This window comes from Cucumis sativus, chromosome 4 (genome assembly GCF_000004075.3).
Source record: "Cucumis sativus cultivar 9930 chromosome 4, Cucumber_9930_V3, whole genome shotgun sequence".
Classification (NCBI taxonomy): Eukaryota; Viridiplantae; Streptophyta; class Magnoliopsida; order Cucurbitales; family Cucurbitaceae; genus Cucumis; species Cucumis sativus.
The window spans coordinates 8,433,327-8,458,499 of record NC_026658.2 but is presented as its reverse complement, the minus strand read 5'-3'; the positions used below and the strand labels follow the sequence as shown (position 1 = coordinate 8,458,499).

The 25,173-nt window shown below is 33.0% G+C and overlaps 2 protein-coding genes and 1 pseudogene across 3 annotated transcripts; 2 read left to right on the top strand and 1 right to left on the bottom strand.

Annotated features, from left to right (window-relative positions):
- Nucleotides 1–1,329: 1,329 nt before the first annotated feature.
- On the top strand, nt 1,330–3,009 carry LOC105435355 (annotated as a pseudogene).
- Nucleotides 3,010–6,462: 3,453 nt separating this feature from the next.
- On the top strand, nt 6,463–12,816 carry LOC101212669 (sister chromatid cohesion 1 protein 3). 2 transcript variants are annotated; one of them, XM_011655123.2, is made up of 15 exons: nt 6,463–6,690; nt 7,521–7,667; nt 7,857–8,124; nt 8,197–8,243; nt 8,345–8,394; nt 8,552–8,616; nt 8,706–9,136; nt 9,238–9,346; nt 9,422–9,558; nt 9,644–10,221; nt 10,659–10,704; nt 10,816–10,861; nt 11,307–11,442; nt 11,763–11,901; nt 12,394–12,816. In XM_011655123.2, the coding sequence occupies exons 2-14, from the start codon at nt 7,544–7,546 to the stop codon at nt 11,859–11,861; spliced, it is 2,136 nt and encodes a 711-aa protein (XP_011653425.1). In that variant the 5' UTR covers nt 6,463–6,690; nt 7,521–7,543; the 3' UTR covers nt 11,862–11,901; nt 12,394–12,816. The 2 variants fall into 2 exon arrangements, with proteins under 2 accessions (XP_011653425.1, XP_011653424.1); XM_011655122.2 differs by having other exon boundaries at nt 6,463–6,706.
- Nucleotides 12,817–19,777: 6,961 nt separating this feature from the next.
- LOC101213143 (cytochrome P450 93A2) lies at nt 19,778–23,078 on the bottom strand. The gene is made up of 2 exons (XM_004150117.3): nt 22,170–23,078; nt 19,778–20,475 (listed from the first exon to the last, which is right to left on the bottom strand). The coding sequence occupies exons 1-2, from the start codon at nt 23,055–23,057 to the stop codon at nt 19,846–19,848; spliced, it is 1,518 nt and encodes a 505-aa protein (XP_004150165.1). The 5' UTR covers nt 23,058–23,078; the 3' UTR covers nt 19,778–19,845.
- Nucleotides 23,079–25,173: the final 2,095 nt, after the last annotated feature.

Below are 25,173 nucleotides of genomic sequence, written 5' to 3'. Positions count from 1 at the left end.
TTGGTCATTGAACGACTTCATGTCTGTTTTAGTTATCAAACTTTTAAAAAATGCATACTTTGATTATTTTTGTTAGAATTTTGTTAAAAGTTAACTAAACGATGACATGATCATTTATATTTAGGTGATTGGACTATATATTCATCATATTAATTAAATTCATAAATATCTAATAAACTTTGTTATTTTATTCTATAAATCTTTTATATGAACGTAGAAATATAATTAATACACTTTAATTAAATAAACCCAAATTTAAAACTAATTTTGTTCTTTTTCTCCAAAACTTAAATCTCTCGTATCTCTTTCGGACTCCTCACCCTTTATTTATTTATTTCTCGAACCATAAAAAAATGACAATAAGTAGAATAAAGAAAAATAAAATAGAACGAACATATTGTAGTTTAATATCAATGACAATGTAAAATAAACTAGAAACATAAAATAAATACTAACACTTATGAAATGAACTCTACTAAATTTTAAACAAATATTCGCATAATGAATCACAAAAAAAAAAAAAAAAAAAAAACAAAACAAAACAAAGAATAAATGACTGGGAGGATGAAAAAAAAGCACCTCAATGAATCACAAAATATCTCAAACTTGATGCACTAAAAAATTTATATGTTGATGAATTGCATCAAGCATACGAGTTAAGAAAGTGAAATAGAATGACAATATCCTAAATGGCGACCATTATCAAAATCTAGAAAACGACGACTTTTTGAGTTGTTCTTACTAAAATTTAGAACTCTTTAATTATTTTATTTGATATCCTAGTCATCCAAACATAAAAGTCCATTTCTTAACAAAATGCTAATAGTAGAGATCAAAATATGTTTTCTTTTTTTCTTTTAAGTTTAGGACTAAAACAAACATTTTAAAAAGTTTAGAGATCAAAATAGAACCGGTTGATGAACCCATATAATATAAGATTGATACCATGAGCAAGGATAGTGTTATTGTTTTCATGGAACAATAGTTAATTATTATTTGAGTAGCAACGACTCAAACACAAGATTGGATGAATACCAATTTTCGTGCAAAAAGAAGAGCATCTAATGAAAATGCATGAACATAGCGGCCGTACATCAAGACCCTGGCTGATTTCCTTCATCTGAATCAAACCACCGCATATACATCAGCCGCCTGCTTACTTAGCATATCCAATTTCTTTCATTTCACTTTTTCTTTTTTATCAATGTTTTAATTCATTATTAATTTCATTGCACAAGTACACTATATATATCAAAACACATCCCTATTGCCATGCATCATTAACACAATTTAATTCCCAACTTTATGAGATCTTTCTTTATAAAACATATGGCCAACCCAACAAAAAGTTTAGTCTTCGTTCTCTTCTTCCATTTGTTCATTCAAATTTCAAGTGCAGGCAACTACAATGTGATAACATTCGGTGCAAAACCGGATGGAAAAACTGACTCAACCCAATCATTTCTGAAAGCGTGGATGTCTGCATGTAGCTCCTTGACACGATCCACCATCAACGTCCCTAAGGGAAGGTTCTTGCTTACATCCATCACATTTAGAGGTCCATGTAAGAACAGCAACATTACATTTCAATTGAATGGAACACTCGTGGCACCTCTTGACTATAATGCTCTTGGAGATTCTAGGTATTGGATTTTGTTCACCAAAGTTAATGGAATTTCTTTCATCGGTGGCAATATTGATGGAAAAGGCACCGACTATTGGGCTTGCAAGGGCTCTGGAAAAAAATGTCCCCCGGGAGCAAGGGTATGCGTGTTAATTACTCAATACTTTATTGAATTCCAAAACTGCACATCGACTATCTTCATTAGAAAGCAGAAAAAAAACACCAAAAATATTACTTTTTACCCAAAAATTGACCAACATACTAACTTTACAATTGAGAGCTTGTTTAGATATTAATTTGAGAAAAAAAGTGCTTTCCAAACGTCTTATTTTTATTTAAACGAAAGGGGTTTAAATGCATTTTAAAAGTTATTTTGTAGTAGACATGGGACATTTTGATCTTTTTAAAATTTCATTTTTTAAATTAAAACTTGAAAATGTATTATTCCAAACAACACACCCTGAGTAAGCTACTATATATCCAAAAGCATCCAAGTGTATTTTTTAAAATTTATTGTGACATGTTTATTTATATATATATGTATAGTAACACATGTTTTCTTTTGTTTTAACAAATGAAATACAATCAATAACATTCAATTCGGCAAGCAACGTCATAATTAGTGGACTAAGATCAATCAACACTCGACAAACTCATATTGTGATCAATAGTTGCAACAATGTGATGGTCAAGAATGTGAAGATAATGGCTCCAGACCAAGGCCCCAATACTGATGGCATCCATGTGCAATCCTCCACTGCTGTAACCATCTCTTGAACTACCATTAAAACGGGAGATGATTGCATTTCTATTGGTGATGGAACAAATAATTTGTTTATGAGTGATATTAAATGTGGGCCCGCCATGGTGTAAGGTAACAAATCTAATATATGCACACACTAAAATGATGGCCGGTAATCTTTTTTTTTTTTGAGTTAATAAAATAATATGATAATAATTTCAATTAATGCAGTATCGGGAGCCTAGGAAAAGAGGTCAATGAAAATGGAGTTGAAAATATAAGATTGATGAATACAGTGTTTACAAAATCAGATAATGGTGTGAGGATAAAGACATCGCCTACGTCTAGCAATGGTTTCGTAAAACATGTTGTGTTTGAAAATATAACTATGCATAATGTTAAACATCCAATCTTAATCGATCAAAATTATTGTCCCAATAATCAAGGTTGTTCTGTCGAGGTAATTATTATTAAATTAATTAAATTGTTGGCATACATATACTTAATTACCTCTCATGTTTGCTAATATTTATTTTTAATTGTTTTCATCGTTGTTTTAAAGGATTCTGGAGTGAAGATAAGTGATGTAACATACAAAAATATTGAAGGAACGTCAGCAACGGCAGAAGAAGAAGGAGAATAAAAAGAAGATAAGAAGTATTTTGGTCTCAAGGCTAAAGATTTTGTGAGTGTTTTCTTCAAAGTGTTTATGTGGTAAAAACTTTTCTTATAAAGTCTTTGTTGATTTGGAATGATGATTTCGATATGATTGTTTCCAAAGAGATTTCAAAATGATTGTTTCCAAAGAGATTTCAAATGAAAAGCTTATACTATGATCAAAACATATTTTATGTGATTCCAATGACAGAAAGATGGTGTTCAAACCATTAGTCTGCTTTCTACCATAGAGCTAAATGTTATGTGCACATAAAGAGTAAAGGCAATCGTGTGTATGAAAGATGTCTGCATGATGAAATGAGGCAGAACAATGTAAAAAAGATGTGTATTGCGTCTCGGCCTGAGCAACAAAGAATGAATCAAAATATTATTGAATGTTGATGATGAGAAAGCCATACCAGTAGTCTAAACGAGAGATGATGAGTCTTTGTGTAGAGAATGATTTAGGTTATTGGCGAAAGGAATGACTGTTGACTAATGTGTGTTTATGTAAAATGTATGTTCTTACAATTTGATGTGTTTATTTGAAAAGATATAAGTGATATGATGTGATCAATGATTTACAAAATTTATTTTGCGGAGAGGATTTCTTAAAAAACCTCACTAAGTCTTTGACTTGTGCTTTAAGTTTTACCTTCCTGGTATCAAACATTAAGGTCAAAGTAAGGAAAAGGTGACAAGCTTAAAAGGGTGACATGCTTGCTTGTCGAGAGAAGACTATACTAAGACATCTAGATTAAGCTTAAGAGTTGTTATGTATTATTGTAAAGTATTGTAATCACATAACTTTAGTAATAAAAGTTTGCCTTTGTTTCCATCTCTTGTGTTAAGTGTTTATATCGCCTAAAGTATAAAGTCTTTTAAGTTAAGTTTAAGAAGCCAGGCAATTAAGCAAAGCTTAAGAAACTCAAGCCAAGTATTTTGACGTTTAACATGTCAAGATACTCAAAGTCATACCGTGTCTCGCATGACGAGTAAGAACGCGTGCGAGGCGGGGTATGACAATACCAAAGTGTCATTGAAAGTCATATTTCTTGTAGTGGGATGTACAATTGAAATAAAAAAAGGCAACTACATAAGCATAAGCATAGTCCTAAGTGTTGCAAATGTAGGTTTCAATTCAATCTTTAAAGACCCCCAAGAATAAAAATAACCAATTTAGCTACACAAGAACATGCTTCGAATAATACTCATAGCCAAAGAACAAAGAGAACCAACTTAGTTATACAAAAAACTACCCAAATTTTTCAGCAATGTTCTAGTTTCCATTTCCTCCAACTACCTACTTTGGAAATCACGGATCATTACACTCACCAAGAAGAAAGAACAAAGAGTTGTTGATGCTTTAAAAAGATTGAGATTTTAACCGAGCAATCATAACAATATGTTCTTAAGGAGAAGAAGTCAAACCTTTCAAGAGTCATGAAGTAGATAAGTAGCAAATTGAACCGTCAAGGTCATGTCATTGCTTAGGCCCTTGAATCTAAATTTCCACACTAGACACTAGATATGCAACAATCAATATTTATTTTACAAATATAATCCAACCTTTGTTGCTTTCTGGTTATGTAGTTACAAATTATTTATTAAATGTACCTCAACATCATCCCCACTTAAAGTAAGTCAATCATAAAAGTTGATTGTTCTACGATCATATGCTTGTTCCCCAAAGATATGTAATGAACAATAGTTTTGTGAAAGCCCATTTAGCAATCTCAGAGGCATCACTACCGCAAAATGACTGGAAAGGCATAGTTTTAACAGATGAACAATAGGAATTTGATCTAATGAATCCAACACATACCAAAGATATGTAATGAATTTACCAAATATGCAATAACGCGGGAGAGAGATAGGATGATAGCACACCATTCTAAAAAGGAAAAATGACAATTGTTTACCTGTTTTGCGTAGATACTTTTTCCAGAATAATTTGAGCGAGTAATGATATTAACTCTTCCTTAAAAGACATAGACTAAAAGATTATTAGAAACATATGTTTATTCTAGATTGAAGTTGAATCCAAATATGCAATGCACCAACAATTTGCCAATTCCCATTATAAAAAATCTTCCTGCAATTTGGAATAAATGTATCTACTGTCATTTTCTGTTTGCAAAACATGCCTACATTATTATTGCACAATATGTAATAGAACAAATATTATGTGTGATATACACATATGTAACTAAGTTTTATCATAGAGCGGAAACATTGTCAGCAACATGAAGTGCTTGTGTTTGACTTGTTACAGTTCATTTGGATTGGAGAGTTGAATATGATGTCATAAAAACATTACCTTATATTGTTAAACGTCAAGTTGAAAGACCCAGAATTCCATTCGTAGAGGAATTAAAAAGTTCATCAACATGTTCTAATTGTAACTGTAAAGGTCACAACCGTAGAACTTGCAAAGTAGAACAAATTAACTCAAAGATGTAATCTTTTTTTTTTTTTTTTTTTGCATTTTAATACATATATTGACAAATGGATTGACATTAGAGTTTATTAATGATATTTTATGATCTATGATGGTCTTGAGTGGTAAATATTTTAAATGGTTCCTCAAATTTTAATAGAATTGAAAGAAGCACAAAACATGTAAAAGGACACAAAATACAGGCAGTAACATAACAGACAAAAATAACCAAATCAATGCACAGCGACTGTCACCATCTATCTCAGATAGACAAAGATAATATTTTATCTCTGTCTATCTCCTATTGACATTAATAAAGAACTATATCACCATCTATCTTAGAGAGATAAAGATAGTATTTTAATTTTGTCTATCTCATAGAGGACTATCACACTTTATTTTCACATGCTGGTGTTATCATTATGTAACTAAATCATGTGGAATGACACATATTGATGCATCTTGATGTACCATAGACAATGATAATTAAAATTCAACAAAAGGAGTAGAACTAAACTAGCTACTTAAAAGAAATAACCAAAGTGGTGCACAACTATCAACATCTATTTTAGATAGAATGTTATCTCTATCTATCTCGAATAGAATACTATTGTGCATGTTGGCCGATGAGTTGCGTTTCACATAAAACGTGTAATTGAGGTATTTTAGGTGTTTCATGTATTAGACTCAAGCTATTTTTTTTTTTTTTGTATGTTTTTTCCTTTTTCAAAATTGTTCTAGGTATATATTATACCATTTAACAAATATGATTTTATTATAACATATCAGATAGCTAGTTGTGAAATATTAAACTGTTGTGATAATCTATGGTTTATCCTCTTAAATTAAAACTTTTTAAAGTAAAACAAATGTGAAATCATTGTAGGGGTAATTCCGTCAATAAAATAAAAGGAAACAGGCACACGGTGTTTTCGGTGGCACGTGTCGACAACACTATGAAATTGGCGCCAGTTTTTGTTTCCCGCGCCCCTCCTTCGTCTTCTTCATATTCTTAAGTCACGATTCTTGAAAATCTTTATTACAAAAAACCGAAGAAAAGCCCTAGAATCATCTTCTTCCGCGGCTCTCTCTTCCTCTCTTCCCCCGTTTTCCATCGACGCTTCTCTCCGTTTCGACGGGTTTCGGCATTGAACCACACTCTGGTTGGCCTCAAGGCAGATTACCCAGATCTGCGAATTCGGACTTGCTAAAACTCCGACAACCAAGGTTCAGAGTCTTTTCAGTAAGATTGTTGCTTTCATTCCCTTTTTTAATTGAATTGAAGTGCTTGAATGCTGTTATGAACCATTGGATTCTTTCTCTGTTATGTTTGGATCAGTTACGAAGTTTTTTATTAGGGTAGTATGATTCCAACCATTTCAGACTCGGTTGAAGTGTGCTAATCAGTTTATGATTTGTTCAAGTTTGTTGTTTGTCGTTTGTAGTTTGGAGAAAGCATGTTGTATGTGACTATTGATTTTGTATATTTTTAATTGTTTTTGCCAAATGAAATTACATGGCTGAAAGTTTTGTTTGATTGAAAATTTTGTCTAATAGAAAATTGTAAATTTTGTTTTTATAGAAGTGCGACAATTTTATTAATTAAAGGTATTGATATTTTAATTCGAAGGCTTTAGTTATATGAAAGACTACTTGAAAGTCTTAGCTTGAAACTTTAGTTTCGAAATCTTATTTGATCGAAAGATTTTGGTTTTGAAAGTACTGTTTGTAACAATGTTTTAACTAAAAGATTTTCAACGATTTGTTTATTAGTTTCAATGCTTGATATGGAAATTGCATATTTAGTATTTTTGCTCTTATTTTTGCTTATCCAAAATGTTTTCAAATGAAGGATCAAGTGATAATTTTGTAAGAACTGCAGCTTAGCGTTCTGGACAAGGAGTCAAATAATGTTTCATAGGATTTGATATTCTATCCTAGGAATGTTTTGCAATAAGTTGCTTGTGCTGAACTGTGTAATTTGGTAAAGGTTTCTGATTGTTTTGATTTTTGCAACTTTATTTTAATCGTTGCATTGAAAATGTGAGCTGTTGCAGTTTTCGTTTCGAGGAGAAAAGAAATGTTTTACTCGCACACGTTGTTGGCCCGTAAAACCCCATTAGGGACCGTGTGGTGTGCAGCTCATTTACAGCACCGTCTGAACAAGAAAGACTATGAGAAGACTAAAATTTCTGTTGTCGTCGGTTAGTATCTTATTTTATTTGTATTGAGCTCTTACATCCCCACTAAGATGGGGTTTCTCTGCCTTTATTGTTAAATTCTTGGCCATTTTCCATTTGTATTTTCTAAGTATGGGTTTTCAAGTGCATGTATGGTTTCTGTGAGTTTGGATGATCTCTGATTCTTGTTTGGGATGGATGTCCTTTTCGTAGATGCAATCATGTTTGGAGAAGTTCCTCTTGCCCTGCGGACGTCAAGCTACCTTCTGTTGGGTGTTGTGCGGATTTATTCAAAGCAAATTGATTATTTAAAACATGATGTCGATGTTTTGGTGATGGAGTTACGAAAAATGCATATGCATGCGTCAGCGATACTCACTTTGCCTGATAGTGTTTATCAAGCACCGTTTTATTCTATCACTTTGCCTGCGACTTTTGATCTTGATGCCTTGGAATTGGATAGTGATATTTACCATGATGGGTAATGTCCCTAGATTCCCAACTATATGATTTATTTGAAATCTCTCTTACACCAATGATTTTGTTCCAACAGAGTTCCAGATACTCATATGAAGAGTCAGGAAGAGATCACTCTTGCAGGTTGAACATTGATTCCCTTTCACATTTATCCCACCCCTGCTCAATAATCTGTAACTCAATATTATACGGACTTATTAACCAACTAAACCATTGCATTGCAGATCAGACTTATATTGGAAGAGATGCTTATTTAGATATATCTTTTGAGGAGGTTCTGTCTTCTTCTTCTTCTTCTTCTCTCCTCTCTCTCACATTTTTTTTAATTCTTTTTTTTCTTTCTAGAATTATTTACACTGGTTTGTTAAGTGTCTTTTATACTTTTATCTATGTTCATTGTCATTATTAAAATTGCTTAATTTTATACACAGGATGTCATGCATGACTCAACACATCCTGGAGGGTCTTCTGATCAGTTCGTTTCAATGGAAGATGAGTAAGACTCCCATACTTTTGAATCCACTCTTTTTCTTGATCAATGGATGGACTACAACCAGGCTGACTGTTCATGTTTTTTGTTTGCAGCATGATCCCGCCACCTCATGTGGATATTACTATGGATGTTGAAGTCCCAAGTGATTTTGAAGATATACTTAACACTGGCCATGATGGGGACAATATGCCACATAGTTTTCCTGAAGTTGAAGTTACGGATGCCATGAATGTTCAAGATTTTGGTCCGAGTAATAAGGGCATTCCTGAAGATGTTTTGTCTCCTCAAAATGTTCCAGAAATGGAAGTTCCACGGGACGTCCCTGTTTTTAGTACAAAAGATGTTCCTATAGTGTCTCCACCTGGTGGTGATGTCATATCTGAACCACCCAGCCCGATAGATGAGAATATAAATCCGGATAAGCTATCAATCATTGAAGACAAGATGACTCCGACGAAGACATCATTACCACATGAGCAAAGTGCCGGACCTCCAACTTCTGCTTCTCCACCAGAGGCATTGAGTAAGTTCAATTCCATTTGCTCTATATTTGGAGTTGTTCTAATTGGTGGCAAATAACTAACGGTGTCTCATTTTTGGATGTTTTCTTCTCCACTGTTTCAGTTCAACCTTCAGTAGAGCATGTTCTTCAACCCACTCCTCCACAACAGCCGAGGCCAAGATCGAGGAAGAGAAAACAGTTCTTTGATAAGTCTACTGTGTTGACTAATAAGTATGTTTGTGATATCTATCATTTGGCTTTTTTGTTTATTTTAATCAATTATTGATATAGAAAGTTGTGTTGCAGGTTTATGAAAAAGGCTCTTGAGGATTCCAGTGATTTATTACGTGAAAGAAGAAACATTCCAAGCTCTTCTTTGGAAGTATGGAAGTTAAACAACAAGCTGAGAGAAAAAAAAGTTTTCCATCATCCTTCCATCACTGGTAAGTGATTTTTTGTTGTAGTTTTGTTTTCTACATCTTTATGAGTTCCTTGAATAGCAGAAAGAAATAAAAAATCTGTGTGCAGGTCTTTGTCATAATCTCTCAGATATTTTTAATGTGGACTATATTGCTACAAAATGTCGTACAATATCCTTGGAGGAGGCTTTGGAGAACTTTGGGGATGCAAGAAATGTTACTTCCACGAGTGAGACTTTATCAGGCCTAATATATGCTCCACCTCTAGCTCCAGAAGTTGCTTCCACTCCATATACCGAAATTCCGAGCTCTGTTGATCCTGCTGGAAACATTCCTTCAGCAGGCGAAACATTTGTGCTCCCTACAGTTGCTCCATCTCCAGAAGTTTCTTCTTCGCCACAATCTAGAATCCCACCCACTGTGAATCCTGCTTCTGTTTCCTATTCTGGTGAGATTGAACATATACGTGACGTTGAAGGAAATCGAGGGGACGAAACCATGGGAGACTTAGATGCTTCTCCAGAAAGGCCCATGCCTTCTCCGAGGCCTTCTGAAGGCTTAGTTACCCCTGTACCAGTATCAACTGAACCTTCAACCTCCATGTTTGAAACTCCGGGGACAATTGATGAGGGATTGGGTGCAGAAGATCTTACACTCTCTGATAAGCAGATTGGTACTGCAGACGAGGTAGGTCTTTCTATTAACATTAGTGCTTCATTTTCTTCTGTAACTTGCGAGTATAATGCAATCTTCCTTCTTCTTATCAGCAGAAAAAGAGGACAGTACCAGCATGGCCACAAAAAAAAGAAAAAAAAAGACTTCACACATTAAATAATTTTTGTCATTCATATTTGGATTAAAGTTGAGAAATAATTTAATGGCTTGTCATCATCTTCATTTTCTGGATTTGAATTAGTTTGATTACTAAAGGTTCAATACATGAACTATTAATTTGAGATGATTTCAAGCAAGACCAAGAATTTTGAATTAGGACTTACCATATTATGTTATATTACCACTTTTGAACTGCTAGAGTTAAAGCCATAGTGTTGATTAAACGATTTGAATCATCACTTGCATTTCTTCATCCTTTTAAGTTCTAACTTGCTGAGATATTATTGTAGGATCTTTATTTCCTGGAAGTAGATAGCTCACCGGCTGGTAAATCAAGTAATGTACTTCCTGTTATTATTTATATGTTTCCTTCAAATATATTTCTTAAGTGTGTTATATAACTTGGGATTTTGATGTGGTGTTGGGACTTAACTTGCTTGTATACAGGATCTCAGGGAACTCGTGGTGTTGACTCGTTGTCAGTGAGAACGAGGTACTTTTCTATCATTCACTCTACAACCCTTTTAATTAAAGTAAACCTATTATCATGGATTGGGCTAGTGGTAAAATGAAGGAAGCATAGTCTCGATAACTAAATAAGAGGTCATAGGTTCAATTCATGGTGGTCACCTAGGAATTAATTTTCTATGAGTTTTCTTGACACTCAAATGTTGTAAGGTCAAGTGGGTTGTCCAGTGAAATTAGTTGAGGTGCGTGTAAGTTGGCTCTGACACTCATGGATATAAAATAAACTAAGTTAACCTATTTATTGATTCGTTTTCGGGTAAGAAACAAGTTTCATTAACAAGGGTGGAAAAAAGAAAGTTTCATAAGCAAAAGGACATAGAGAATAATTGTCCTATAAAATCAATCTGAATATTTCAAGTACTCTGAATGTCTTGTTATAATTGTCCTTTCTTTGTGTTTAATGCGAACAGGGCTTTAGGTCGGTATTTAAGGAGTCTTTCTCCTATAAAATCAATCTCAGATAACTCGAACCAAGATCTTTCTTTGAATGGCATCCTAGAAGGAAAAAGAAGAAAGCTATGTGCGCGGATGTTCTATGAGACGCTGGTAACTTTTTCAAAACTACACAAACTTGATGCTCTATACTTGATTTGGAGAAAAGTGCCTAAATTTCAACTTGAAACATCAAATCTTTTACGGTTAAAAGAGCTAGTTTTCAAAATTGCAGAAGAATGAATGCTGACAGATTAGATTATTTGCAAATCTTAGATTACTGTATTTTGTTATGTTGAACGTAAACTTTCTTAGTGGTTCTTTGGAATTGTCAATTTCGCTCTTAAGCATGTAAATAGCTTTCTTTCATAGACAGTCAAATCATTACTTTATTTTTTTCTACTGATAAGATTTGTGACTGCACTGTTCATTAGGTTTTGAAGAGTTATGGACTTATTGATGTACAACAAGATGTACCTTATGGTGACATCACTTTGAAACTGACGCCAAAGCTTTCTATGGTTCAAATATAGTAAATTATATATTTGGCTAAGGTGTGCATTGTATTTACTGGTAAGAATCTAACTGCATCTCCTTTTTTTTTTTTGTGTAAAAAACAATTTTTTTCCCTTCTCTCCTTTAATGTGTTTGGATAAAATGGAGCCTATATATATACACACAGAGTCTTAATTGTATGAGATTCAATCTTTAGTTTTGAAAGACTCGAGCAAACAGAAGTGATTACTCTATAAAATTCATTAACCAATATTGGACAAGATTAAAGGATGTGCTTCAAGCATTTGAAACTAGGTTATGGCTTTTGCAGCAACGGTTGCAAAGATGTAACGGTGGTAAAGCAGAGCTTCCTTTAAAATTTAATGGCTGCAGCTGTTCTTTGCCCTAAAAAAACTTTCATAGTTTTCATTTTGGACACTTGTAATTGTGTAAATTACTCTTTCACCTTAGATGCCCTTGCATAACTGCTTGCTGTCTTTTCATGTATCTACTGCTATTCTTACAACTAAACCTTGATTATGCCAATGCTAAATCCCGATCTTTACACAGGTTTGCAGATGACGTCCGCTCGAGATGTTTCATGTATAATTTTCCATGTTGCAAGAAGATTTTGGATCAGTTTAGCCGTAGCAAATTTTGACCCCTGTATATGTATAGCATGGTTTCTAATGGTTTAGTGGTAAGATGCCTAATGTAAATTATGAAGGCTAATTATCATTTTTTATTTACTTTAAACAAATATGTTCTATAAATTTTACAAATTATATTTACAGAATATTACAAGTTTAATATGCCTCATATTTATTAATTGTGAGGTAATCTTAGGGGGTTTGATATGAAGTTGGAGTGACTCTTTAAGAGTGTTTTGGGAGTGATTTAATTGATTTTGGAGGAATTAGGTGATAAAAGTGATTTTTGTTAGGTGTTTTCTAGTCAATCACTCAAAATGTTTATCTAATTCTAATTAGTTTAGTTTTGGTGTAAAAGAACGTGGTTATCTATCTATAGATAGTTTAATTGAATGATCTACAAATAGCATTTACACGATTACAAGTGTTCAAAATGGAAACTAGGTTTGTATAACAATCTAACAAAGGTCCAGCCAACTAATTACTCTTTTTTTAAATTTTATTATCTCTCTTTTTTTAAATTTTATTATCTGTTATTAGATTTCGATTACTATGAGATGATTTTTCAGTTTTTTGTTTTCTTTTCTTTTCCAATTTATTCTTCTTTTTCTCATATTATTCATCTTCCATATTTTCCTATTTGCAATTTTTTTCATTCTTCATCTCTCTTTTTTTTTTTTCATAAAAAATCTAAACGATATTGATATAAAATTTAAATATTCATGTATAAATATCTAAACGATTCGTTGTCTATTTTCAATAGACTATTATTACTAATAGATCGCTTAGATTTTGTACATGATCATTTAGATTGGGTACAAAATCGTTTTTTCACATTGTTTTAGAATTTTGTAAATACTAGTTTTTAATACGTGTAATGCATGTCATATTTATGTTTCATTAAATATCTCATTTTTATTTTATTGCATAGCTTGATTTTTTTTAATACTCCATATCTCACCCCTTCTTTCCAAAATCATATAAGGCCCAAAGAATTTAGGAAATAATTTCTCATTCTTTTTCTTCTCCAAGGAGATTTGTCTAAGGCCTAATCTTCAAAAACACCATACTCCAACTGCATACTCCATATCTCAACGCTTCTTTCCACAATCTTATAAGACCCAAAGAATTTATGAGATAATTTCACATTCTTTTTCTATCGGAAGGAGATATGTCTACAAGGCCTAATCTTCAAAAACACCATATCTCCAACTGCATACTCTACATCTCGATGCTTCAAGTCTACATTCTTTTTCATTTTATCTTAGGCAATTCGAAGATGCTTCTTTAATACTTCCAAAGCGTCATCTCTTGCCTAGAGCTGCTCATCTAGAGTTGAGTTAGGAGTATAGCGATCACCATAATACACCTACAAAGGAGGCATTTAACCGTACACTACATAGAAAGAAGTGATTCCTAGGGATCTCTGGAATGTAGTATTATACCAATACTCATCCCAGTGTAACCATCTTGTCTATTCTTTCGGCCGTTCACCATAGAAACCCCTTAAATAGGTTTCAACTCCCCTGTTGACCACTTTAGTTTGGCCCTCTGTTTGTGGGTGGTAAGCTGTACTTCGATTCAATTTAGTACCAGACATCTTAAACATCTGGTTCCAGAAATTGCTCAAGAATATCTAGTCTCTGTTCGGACACTATTGACTTGGGATAACCATGTAGCTGCAGGATCTCTTTCACAAACAACTCTGCCACTGTCTTTTCCATGAAAGGGTGCTTCAGGGATAAGAAGTGTCCATATTTACTGAACCTATCCACTACCACCAATATGACTTCAAACCCATTCGATCTTGATAGACCTTCAATAAAATCAATTGATATATCACTTGAAATACTATTTGGAATTTGTAGTGGTGCCAAGGACTTGTTTTTTCTAACATGTCATACACTCATCACAGTATTTCTTAATATCTTATTTCATTCCTTTCCAGTACAGCTCACCAGTTAACCTCTTATATGCATGTAAAAGACCAAAATGCCCTCCTAACACAGAGTTGTGATAGGTGTGTAATATTGTTGGAATCAAGGTTGAAGTCTTCGACAATACTAACATGTCCTTGTATCTTAGCATCCCTTGTTGAATAGAAAATTTACTTTCTTTGTCTTTTTCCTCCGTTTGCAATTCAGTCATAATCTTGCTCAACTTTTCATCTCCTTCCACTTCTTCCTTGAACACCAATATATCTACTAATGTTGGGGCTGTTAAACTACATAGATGAACGGTAGGAGGCATTCATGATAAAGAATCGACTGTTTTATTTTCAAGCCCCAACTTGTATATAACTTCGAACGAATAACCCAACATCTTAGCTACCAATTTCTGATACTAAGGTTGTATCACTCTATTTTCTAACAAAAACTTTAGCCCAGTCTTTTCTTGGCCAAAGTGTCCAGCTAGGCCTTTCAAATAAGCTTCTTTTATTAGGTCTTCCCTTAAGGAAGTATGTGGAATGCATAGTTGGTCTCCTTTAAAGAGAAAACCTTCCACCATAGATAATCTCGATCATGGATATGAGCAGTACAATGACTCCAAATCTCACCAAAGTCTTCATCAGTCTCATATAGCATTGGAAGATAGTTAAAGGTTGTAATTTCAACTGAGAGCACAATGAGGAGAGTCGCTTTTCTGCTTAAGGCATCTGCAACTCTATTTTCTTTGCCTGCTTGATGCTTGATTAAGAAATCAAATCATTCGATATAAGATACCCATCTAGCATGCATCTTGTTAATGTTTTTTTGTGCTTGGAGATACTTCAAGGAGAAATTATCAGTGAGCAGCACAAACTCCTTAGATAATAAGTAGTGCTCCCACTGTTTTAAGGCCCTAACAAGTGCATAAAGTTCCTGCTCATATGTGCTCCAATTTTGCCTAGAAGGACTCAACTTTTCACTAAAGAATTCTATCGATAATTTTAGGACTGGTTGGCTGGCAAGCTTTCTTTTGAGGGAGTTAAAACTGTGTTGTTGTTTTTCTCCCCAATAAAAGGCTCCCTTCTTCAAACAATTAGTCATAGGAGCTGTTATATAACTAAAGTTCTTAATAAACTTCCTGTAAAAAGATGTTAACCCCATAAAAGCTCGAATCTCCTTTACTGGTTTAGGAATCGACCATTTAGTTACAGCTTCCACCTTGCTTTCATCCATCTTCACTTGATTTTCAGATATAATAAAGCCTAGGAAAGATATTTCTTCCGTGCAGAAAATACATTTCTTTAAATTAATGAACAACTTACTCTTTTGAAAGCCTTCAAAAACTAGCTTCAGGTGCTGCATATGATCTTTTTCATTCTTGCTATAGATTAAGATATCATCAAAGTAGACTACTACGAATTTGTTTAAGAATAAATGTAGCAATTGGTGCATCAACCGCATAAAGGCACTTGGGGCATTTGATAAGCCAAAAGGCATCACTAACCATTTGAATAACCCCTCATTAGTCTTGAAGGCCGTCTTCCACTCATCTCCCGGCCTTATTCTAATTTGATGATACCCGCTTCTTAGGTCTACCTTTGAAAAAACAAGAGCTCCCCCAAGTTGATCAAGGAGATCATTAATTCTTGGAATAGGAAAACGATACTTGACCGTGATTTTGTTGATGGCTTGACTGTCTACACACATCCTCCAGCTGCCATCCTTCTTTGGAGTTAATAGAGCTGAGCTGGTACGGCACAAGGGCTAATGATTGGGTGAATATGCCCTTTTGTCAGCAAATCTTCAATGTACTAGTGTAAGAATTGACTCATTCTGTAATATTGAGGAAGGTTGGGAAGAGATGAGTCGAGTATCAAATCAATTATGTGTTGGATGTCTCGTAGAGGAGGCAATTCATAGGGCTCCTCCATTATAGGTTGAAATTGGCTCAATGGGTCTTGCACCTTTGGTGGAATCAAGCTGGAAATTTCTGTAGTATGAGGGCCTAAAATAACAAGTCCCAAAATATCAGATTCTTTGGTTTCTAGAAATTTCTTTCCACTTACAGTGACGAAAAGATGACTTTTAGCATTCTTTTGATTGACTCCTTCCTCATTCTTTTTGCTTAGGTGCAGCAACGCAATCTTCTTGTTCATCCATTGGAACTCATAGGTGTTCTCTCTCCCCTTATGAACAACTTGAATATCGTATTGTCATGGTCTTCCAAGTAAAATATGGCAAACATCCATATCCAAGACAACACACACAATCTGATCATCAATCAAAAGGTAATCCAATTCTAGTCTTTTCATCTAGATTGTTGTCAATTTGATTTGGGGGTTTTAGAATTTGATATTGAGGGTTCACCAATTGAATTCCTAATTTTTTAAATCTTAGGTTTTTCATAAATGATACGTTTGATCTGTATGCAATTTAATTGAGCATGTGGAAACCATTGAGATAAAAGTATTTTCATTAACGTTACAATGAATTTTGATGCATTTTATGATTCATTGTTGTAGGACAATTGGGTGTTGAACCAATTGGTTGAGTGCTAAATTAATTAACAATGCATTTATTGTTCAATGATAAGAAAATTGCAAGAACACTTGATTCTCATCTTTTACCATTAGAGAGAACTAACATCTTTGTATTGTGCAAGTCTTAATCTAAAAATTCTTCCAAAAATATTTTATTGCTTTTTCTTTACTTTCTTGTTTGATTACCAAAAAAAAAAAACACCCGCTTGTTTCATGAATTTATTTGATTCTTGAATTTTTTTTCCTTTTTAATTTTGTATCTTGAATTGTGTAAATTTATTCATGAAGTCTTTGTGGGTTGGATCCCTTTCTTCCACTACTCTACTATTTTTTTTGTACTAATTTTTTTATTAGCTTAAGGTTGTGGTATTTTCTTATACCCAATCGTAATTGTTTGATTCATATTCCTTTTCTTGTACTATTGCATGCCTCTTGTATTGATAATTCTTTTTGTGTAATTGTATCAAATTTTTACATCGTTTGATCAATAATGACCCTTACCTCGAAAGCTCCTTACATATTTCTTTGTAATAACATTTTTTTACATTTGATTAATGAAAATATATGTTATTTGTGTTTTTCAATTATATGGTTCGATGGTATATTAATTTTATATTTGTGATTGTTAGATATTTTGCATGAGTTGTTTGAAGTTGTGGAGTTGAAAATTTTGAGCTTTTGGGGTGTGTGAGTTCTATCACTACAAGAAAAAGGACCTACTAACATCTCACTACAACCCAAATTGAACGGAGCTAGAGAAGACAAAAAATATCATAAAATGTCAAATTTTGCGTTCTTAATTTTGGGGAAAAACACTGTTTGAGGATTCCATTTTTCTATGACGGTTATTTGTTGTCATAAAAGGTAAAAACATTAAATAATTTATTAAAATTTATCAAAATAAAATTTAATAAATGACGTTTCAACTTTCCCCAAATTGGAAAAACTCATGAAAACCCTTTCTCAACGTCTCTAGACACCGCCGACCATCACGATTCCAACATCCATCCTCAACCTCTCTAAACATTGCCGACCATTTTCAAAATTCATCTATCATCGGCAATCCTTGCTCGCCGTCGACCATTTCTCAAGTTAGGTTTTTTATTTCGTTCGACAGTCAGTGGCATCTTTTCGTCATGTTAGTTTTTTTTTTTTTTTTTTTTTTTTTTTGCCATCTGTCAGCTTCTTTTTCGAGTTTCAAATGGGACCTATTAGAGGGTTCAAAAGGAAGAAGAAGGTTGAGAAAAAGGTTGAATTAAATGTCTTCGCTTGTACTTCACTATCGTCTCAACTCCAACCTTTGGATCTCGAACTTATGAGAGACAATATGTATTGTTATATGTTGTTTTCATTATTTGCATGTTTGGTATCATTTAAATTGAAATAGTTATAGTGTATCTTTTGGGTGTGTAGATAGACTTTCGTGAGACTAATATGAGTATAGGTTAGTAAGTTACTGTTTTGTAACTAAAACCACCACTCAATCAACATTGTAGGCGTACTCATAGTTTTTCGTGTGCATTATGACATCATTTTTTTAAAGATCGATGACTGTAACAACTAATTGAAAGGTAACCACACATATGTATCTCTATTATTGACAATCTTAATGTGTAGTGTGAACTATATGGTAACCTTTTATTTTCCTATTAGGTTTAGTAATGAAGCCATGGTACCACTCTCTCACTATGTTCAACTCCACAATTCAAAACTTGGACTGTGTGCCATGTACCTATCATACTTTACTACATGTAGATTCTTGTAAACCATTTACCAAAAATGGTTATTAGTCAATTTTTTTGTACAAATATTATAAAGTGTAAGATAATGTGTGTGTATATATATGTAAGTAATTAGAAGTTCTTTGTAATTGAACTGGTTTGTGTAATGGCAGGACTGCAAGAAATAATGACCTTCGGTTAATGTATTTTCTTGTAAAAAGAAATATGGTAATACATGAGTATATGACATTTGATTTCCTAAAAAAAATTGTCAATGTAAAGATATTCTTGACATTTAATTATAGTCATGTTAAGTATGTTATTGAAATTCAATGATAGTCATGCTAGACACGTTCTTGACATGCAAAACATGTCAAATGATATAAATTCATGATATTTCATAACAGCTGTCAATATGCAAAAAATTACAAATAACTAACTGTCATACGATATAAAATAATGACATTCATTATTTGTCTATACGCTACTGGATATGTGACATTTATTTTTTCGTCATGACAATCTTATTGTGACAGTTTTTTCAATCTATCATAGATAATCGTCATACCTTCGCAGGTGATACAATGACTACAAAAAACTATCAAGAATTTTAAATCTGTTAGCTTTTAAATGTTGTGTGGTAGACCATTTTTATTGTAGTGTATAGTTTTGAAGTTATGCATGTTATGTAATTGTTGATATTCTGCAGGAGTTGTTTGAAGTTGGTTTGTAGTTCTATGTATTTTTTGCATCTTTGTCGTTTGTGTGTCTATTTATAAAGTATAAACTAGGTGTCTAAGTTATGTATCGATATAGATACAAATTTCAGGTTAAAAACTTGTTTGGAGTTTATTATTGTTCTATGTACTTGATGGGCGAGCTTTCTTGATGTCTGCCTACTTGATGGACAAAGGCTATCAAAATAGACATTTTTAATCGTACTTAAATTTTATTAAAAATAATAAAATAGACAAATATTAAAATTAGATTCGAATGATTAAATAAAATCTAATTAATAATTTGACGTTTGATTGGTTTACATCAAGAATATTCTCCATCAAGAATATTCTCCTTGCGCTAAAACCATAAACACATTTTAACTCATAGAGTATACTTAGCTTCAACAGGTAAGCTAGACGTGGATCTCTACTTTGTAATCTAAAGATAATATATATGACTGTAATCAAAGCGATGGAAACGGAGTTAAACAAGGCTTGGGAACACAAACCAAGGGGTGTGCTCTAGGAAGAGTAAGGCCAGGCCCTTCTTCCATATCAACTTTCCCATTATTAACCTTCCAATCAAAGCATTGAACCATACAACCTAAAGTTGTTTGAATCATCAACAAAGCAAGAGTTGTTCCAGGACAGCTTCTTCTTCCACTCCCAAATGGCAACAACTGAAAATTTTGCCCTCTCAAATCACCACTGATCACACTCGAGCTCCCTTCTTTGTCCATAAACCTTTCTGGCTCAAACTCAAGAGGATTTTCCCAATAGTTTGGGTCTCTCCCAATGGCCCAAACATTCACATAAACTTGAGTTTTTGGTGCAATTTCATAACCATTTATTGTGCAACTCTCAGTTGATTCCCTCACTATCAATGGGCTTGAATGAAGCCTTAATGTCTCTTTTACTATTGCTTGGAGATAAGGAAGATTGGGAATGTCTGATTCTTCAATCACTTTGTTATTTCCTACAACTTTATGAATTTCTTCTCTTGCTTTCCTCATTATGTTTGGATGGTTTATTAGCTCTGCTAATGCCCATTCTATTGTTATCGCTGATGCATCTGTTCCTGCTGCAAATATGTCCTACAAAATTATTCATACTAACAATCACAAATCTTTTTTATGGATGGTTCACCATATATAAATTTTCGTAGACATATCAATATTTCTACGTTTACATGAATTTTGTATCAACATGCAGTGTGAAAAAGAACTATATGGGAAACATACAAATAACTATCAAAATGTCATTGATATAAAATAATATAAATGATATACATGTTAAATTGGGTAAAATTTATAAAAATTTGAATTTTATTTGTTTTATAGGGATATTTCCGATGACATTGATATATTAAACAAATTCGAGTTAAAAGATTCTTTTTATCAATAGTTATTGACATGTTATAATGATAAAAGACTAGTGATAGAATTCAAAATTTTGTTATACCTTGTAAATATTTTAATTTATTTTACTATTTTTTAAAATGTCTCTATTAAATTTAGTATATTTATTTTGCTATTTTTTAAAATGACCATATTAAATTTAGTAAAAAAATGGATATTTGAAAATAAAGTTAATTTATGTAACATCCAATTGGGATAATTTTACTTTCAGATTAATTTGTTATTGATGCTAATTAATTTAAATTTGGAAATTTAAGAAAAAAATATGTGATTTTGTGAAATTTTTGGTTAGGTAATCAGATATGCATAAATACACACACGTGTGAGTAATTGGAGAAAGTAAAAAATTGATGAGAAAATTAACGATGAAAGGAAGAAAAAAAAACTGGTATTTTCAAAAACAGAAAAAATTGACAAACATACACCAAAACTAGTAAAAGACAAAATTTATTATAATTGATTTTTCTATAAACGGTAAGTAATCTACACCTCAAACTTAAACTATTATTTCAAACACTCATTTGAGAATTAAATTTGGATTAAACTCTAGGGAATGACGTGATTATTTGAGTAATTACCCTAACCTTATTTGAAAAAAAATTAGGAAAAAGAAATGATCGTGGGACAATCCTATTAAATTATTTTTGGTGAAAAAAAAGATGAGAAATGTATTAGTTATACGAGACAAAACCTACTACAATTTCATAAAGAAGTTGGTTGAGTGAGAAAAAAGAGAATATCACATCATATGTGAGTAGAGTTGGTTAAAAGGTATTTAGTGTACTAATGAGTTCATTTGAAGTTACCGTAAGTCCGCCTATTATTTGCATGTAGTTAAAGGAAGAGCTAAAAGAAAATTTAGAAAGGAACAATGTATGAGTGGCGAAACATGGTAGTTTGTTTATGTGGATGGGGAACCACCGAGTACAAGAAGAAGACTAGTTGGTTTCTCAGGATTTTAACGTCTTATTATGTTTTACTCATCAGTGCAAATGAGAAGAGTAACCTAACAGCTAAAAACTTTAACCATAACAATAGCTTTTGATCAAACAACAATCTCCTAAAAGAGTTTTCAAAAACACTGAGTTCAGTTATGGAGTATGTATTTGAGGCATGTATGCAGACGTAAAATAGAACTATTCATAAATGTGAAAAATGAATAAAAAAATATATATTTAACCCTACTAAATTTGATTATTTAAAACCAACTTAGGAAATCTAAACTCCTCTTTAAATAGAATATATATCCAAATGTAAATGATTATAAGTGTAAAAGTTTGGTCAATTTTGAAGGTAGAGAGTATAAAGAAAGAGAAAATTAAAAGGGGTATAATGTAATTAAAAAGATAAATAAATATATATATATTTACCAGAACAAAGGCCTTAATATTCTCTCTCGTCAACTTCACCTCCGAATTTTCATCTCCAAACTTAAGAAGCAAAATATCAAGCAAATCCTTCACTTTCCCATCGCTACAATTATCTTCATGTTCCTTTATCATCCTCTCCATCATCTCATCGAACCTCTCACGAACTTCCTTAAGCCTTTTCCCAAGCCTTTGCAAATCCAAATTCTTACAAAACCAAATATAATCTGAAACATTGAAAGTCCCTGTAAGTACAGCTATATCCTTCACCAATTTCCTTATTCCCTCAGCTTCTTCCTCTTCTTCAGCACATCTTTTCCCCAATGTCATTCTTGATATCACATTGTTGCTCAGCCTCATCAACTCCCCTCCAACATCAACTTCTTTTCCATCGGCTGCCTTTGATTGCAACGACCGTAGAAACCGACGAATCTCGTCCTCTCTCATGGGACGGAGGCTGTCGAGCGTTCTTCCTCCGAGGAGCTCCGACATACAAAGTTTCTTCATGAACTTCCAATAAGGTCCATAAGGAGCAAAGGAGAAATCAGCTGAGCCATAGGTTAGATAGTCAACTGCTGACAAATGAGGTCTATTTGAGAAGGAAGATTCCTGAGTTTTGAGGACTTGTTTTGCGGTTTCAGGTGAGGAAACTACAACGCAAGGGACTGATCCTAAGCGGAGGTGCATTAGAGGTCCATGGCGGTTCGACAGCTTGTGGAAAGCTTTGTGGGGCAACGGACCGAGGAGATGGAGATGGCCAATGATGGGGAGAGCAAAAGGGCTTGGAGGAAGATGAGAGTTATGTTTGTTTTTGGCAAAGATTAAACGAATTGTTAAGGTGGAAACCAACCATATGAAGAAGAGAATTATGTAGCTTTCGAAATCCTCCATTGATGAACTCAAATGAAGGTTGATAAGTTCGATATAATTTTATATAAGGAAGATGTAAATCGAAGGAGACGACTTCGATGCTTGTGATAGAATCTTTCTTTATATTTGAAAACTTAAGTTTCGCCGGCAAGTAGTATTGTTTATTGTTATTGTTATTGTTTCTAACTTTTTTTTTCCTTTTTGTATTTAATGGGATATTGGTAATGGATAAAAGGCCTATTTTTAGGACTAAAAATTAACTACTTTTTGTAGCTTAAGATTTTTGATATTGCATCATTTATTCAATATAAATTTTCATTTTGAAGGAAATAATGATGTAGAGCAGCCAATGAGTCAAATGAAAAAAGAATCATTCAATTTGAAGCTAATAAAATGAAAGAAAACAGGCCAAAATAAGAAGCATTAGCATTTTTGTAAATAAATGGAAAACTAGCGTTAGAGTGCTTGCACACCCAAGAGCATCAAATTGAGCAATGTCATGGTGCTATAAACTTCAAAATAGCATCAAATGCGGGCAGCTTATTTAAGTTTTTTTTACTTGTAATGATCAAATCAGCACCTCAATTTTTTTTCTTTTCATTACTTTAGAGCCAAATTCACTTGTAAAATTCTTCAATAAATTTTTCTCAGTTTTCCTTCAACAAATGGCCACTTTCTTTGTAATTTTTTTTTTCCGGCTACTATGAAGAAATGATCCTACTTTCTTAGGAATGTTAGTTCTAGCATATTTATCACGAGAACCAATCACTACAAAGAAAGGGAAATTTTCCAACCCATAAACACTTGTTGGGGTCAAGGTCGAACAAAATGGGTGAGGAGACGATCTTCCGACGCACAACATGCAGTGTCGGGAGATCATGGACATCTTCCGATGCATTGTGACAGTGTGGACATCTCTCAAAGCCCTCAAAAGGTGTCGGGAGGTTGTGGAAATCTCCCAACACCCTCGCACGGTGTCAGGATTGAACATTTTCTGATGCCCTTTCTAAGCATCAAGAGTGAGTAACAACTGTTGACACCTTTATGCGTCAGAAGTTGTTTTTATTTTTTAGTATAATCTCTTTTTTTTTGTAATTTGTGTACATTTTTTTAGTTCCAATTCGATTTAAATTCAATAAAATTTCCAAACAAAACTTAACGAAAACTATAACTACATTAAAATACCAAAGTTTAATTTATAAAATTATAACATGTTTCATTAGAAAAAAAGTCTTACAATATTCGCTTGAAACAAATACATAAAAAAGAAAAATATATCATCTCTCATCACCAGATGTCATCTTCGAAGAAGTCCACACCTACTAGGGATGTTAAAAAAAACGGGTAGCCCGACAAATTTATATTACCCAACCCAAACCGTAAGGGTTGGGTTGGGTTAGAAAATTGGAAAAAAAAACTGTTGGAATTTATGTCCTAAAACTCATAGATTGTAAATATAATCCATTGACTGTTATTAATAAAGTGTTATTATTGTAATTTCAATAAATGTTATTGATTATATTATTAGTTTTGTTTTCATAATCCAAATCCAATAAACTAACATCAATTAAGATGTTTGATGAGTCATGAACAGTATGTAGAGACATACATGTATCAATGTTCAAACTTAGCTTAAACAGTCTATAGTATATGAATAAGGTTAGGTATCTTATCTTGGTAATACTATGGATACGACTCACTTTTTATTTGATACAAACGCAATGATCTAACGTGTTCGTGTAGTTAACATACGAGTGAGAGTACCATATGCAATGAGTTTGTATAAGATCGGACCACGAAATAGTAATCACTAGATGTAACTTCTTTAACTAGTTGAGTTTCTATTTCATTAGGATGACCTAGATAACTTAGTCTTAATCCTAAGTGTATTATGAACTCTTGTTCGCTAGGGATTGTCCTTTGATTTGTACAAGTGAGAGTGGCCAAATTTTTGACTCAATATACTTATCATTTTAGGGACAAGACCGAGTGATGAGCTGGGAACTTAATTACACAAGATGAAATTCACTCTTTTCCTACTTAAAGGGTAAGTAGATGAGTGTTCTCTTAAATGATGTCTTTGAGACTTGAACAAAGGGTCCTACGCTCTCTATAACACGAGAGGGATCTATGTTTA

Coding starts and splice junctions, on each gene's coding strand:
- LOC101212669 (XM_011655123.2), top strand. CDS start 7,544: ATGTTTTACTCGCACACGTTGTTGGCCCGTAAAACCCCATTAGGGACC. Junction 9,137..9,237: donor TTCTCCACCAGAGGCATTGA/GTAAGTTCAATT, acceptor CCACTGTTTCAG/TTCAACCTTCAGTAGAGCAT. Junction 9,347..9,421: donor TCTACTGTGTTGACTAATAA/GTATGTTTGTGA, acceptor GTTGTGTTGCAG/GTTTATGAAAAAGGCTCTTG.
- LOC101213143 (XM_004150117.3), bottom strand. CDS start 23,057: ATGGAGGATTTCGAAAGCTACATAATTCTCTTCTTCATATGGTTGGTT. Junction 20,476..22,169: donor ATATTAAGGCCTTTGTTCTG/GTAAATATATAT, acceptor ATAATTTTGTAG/GACATATTTGCAGCAGGAAC.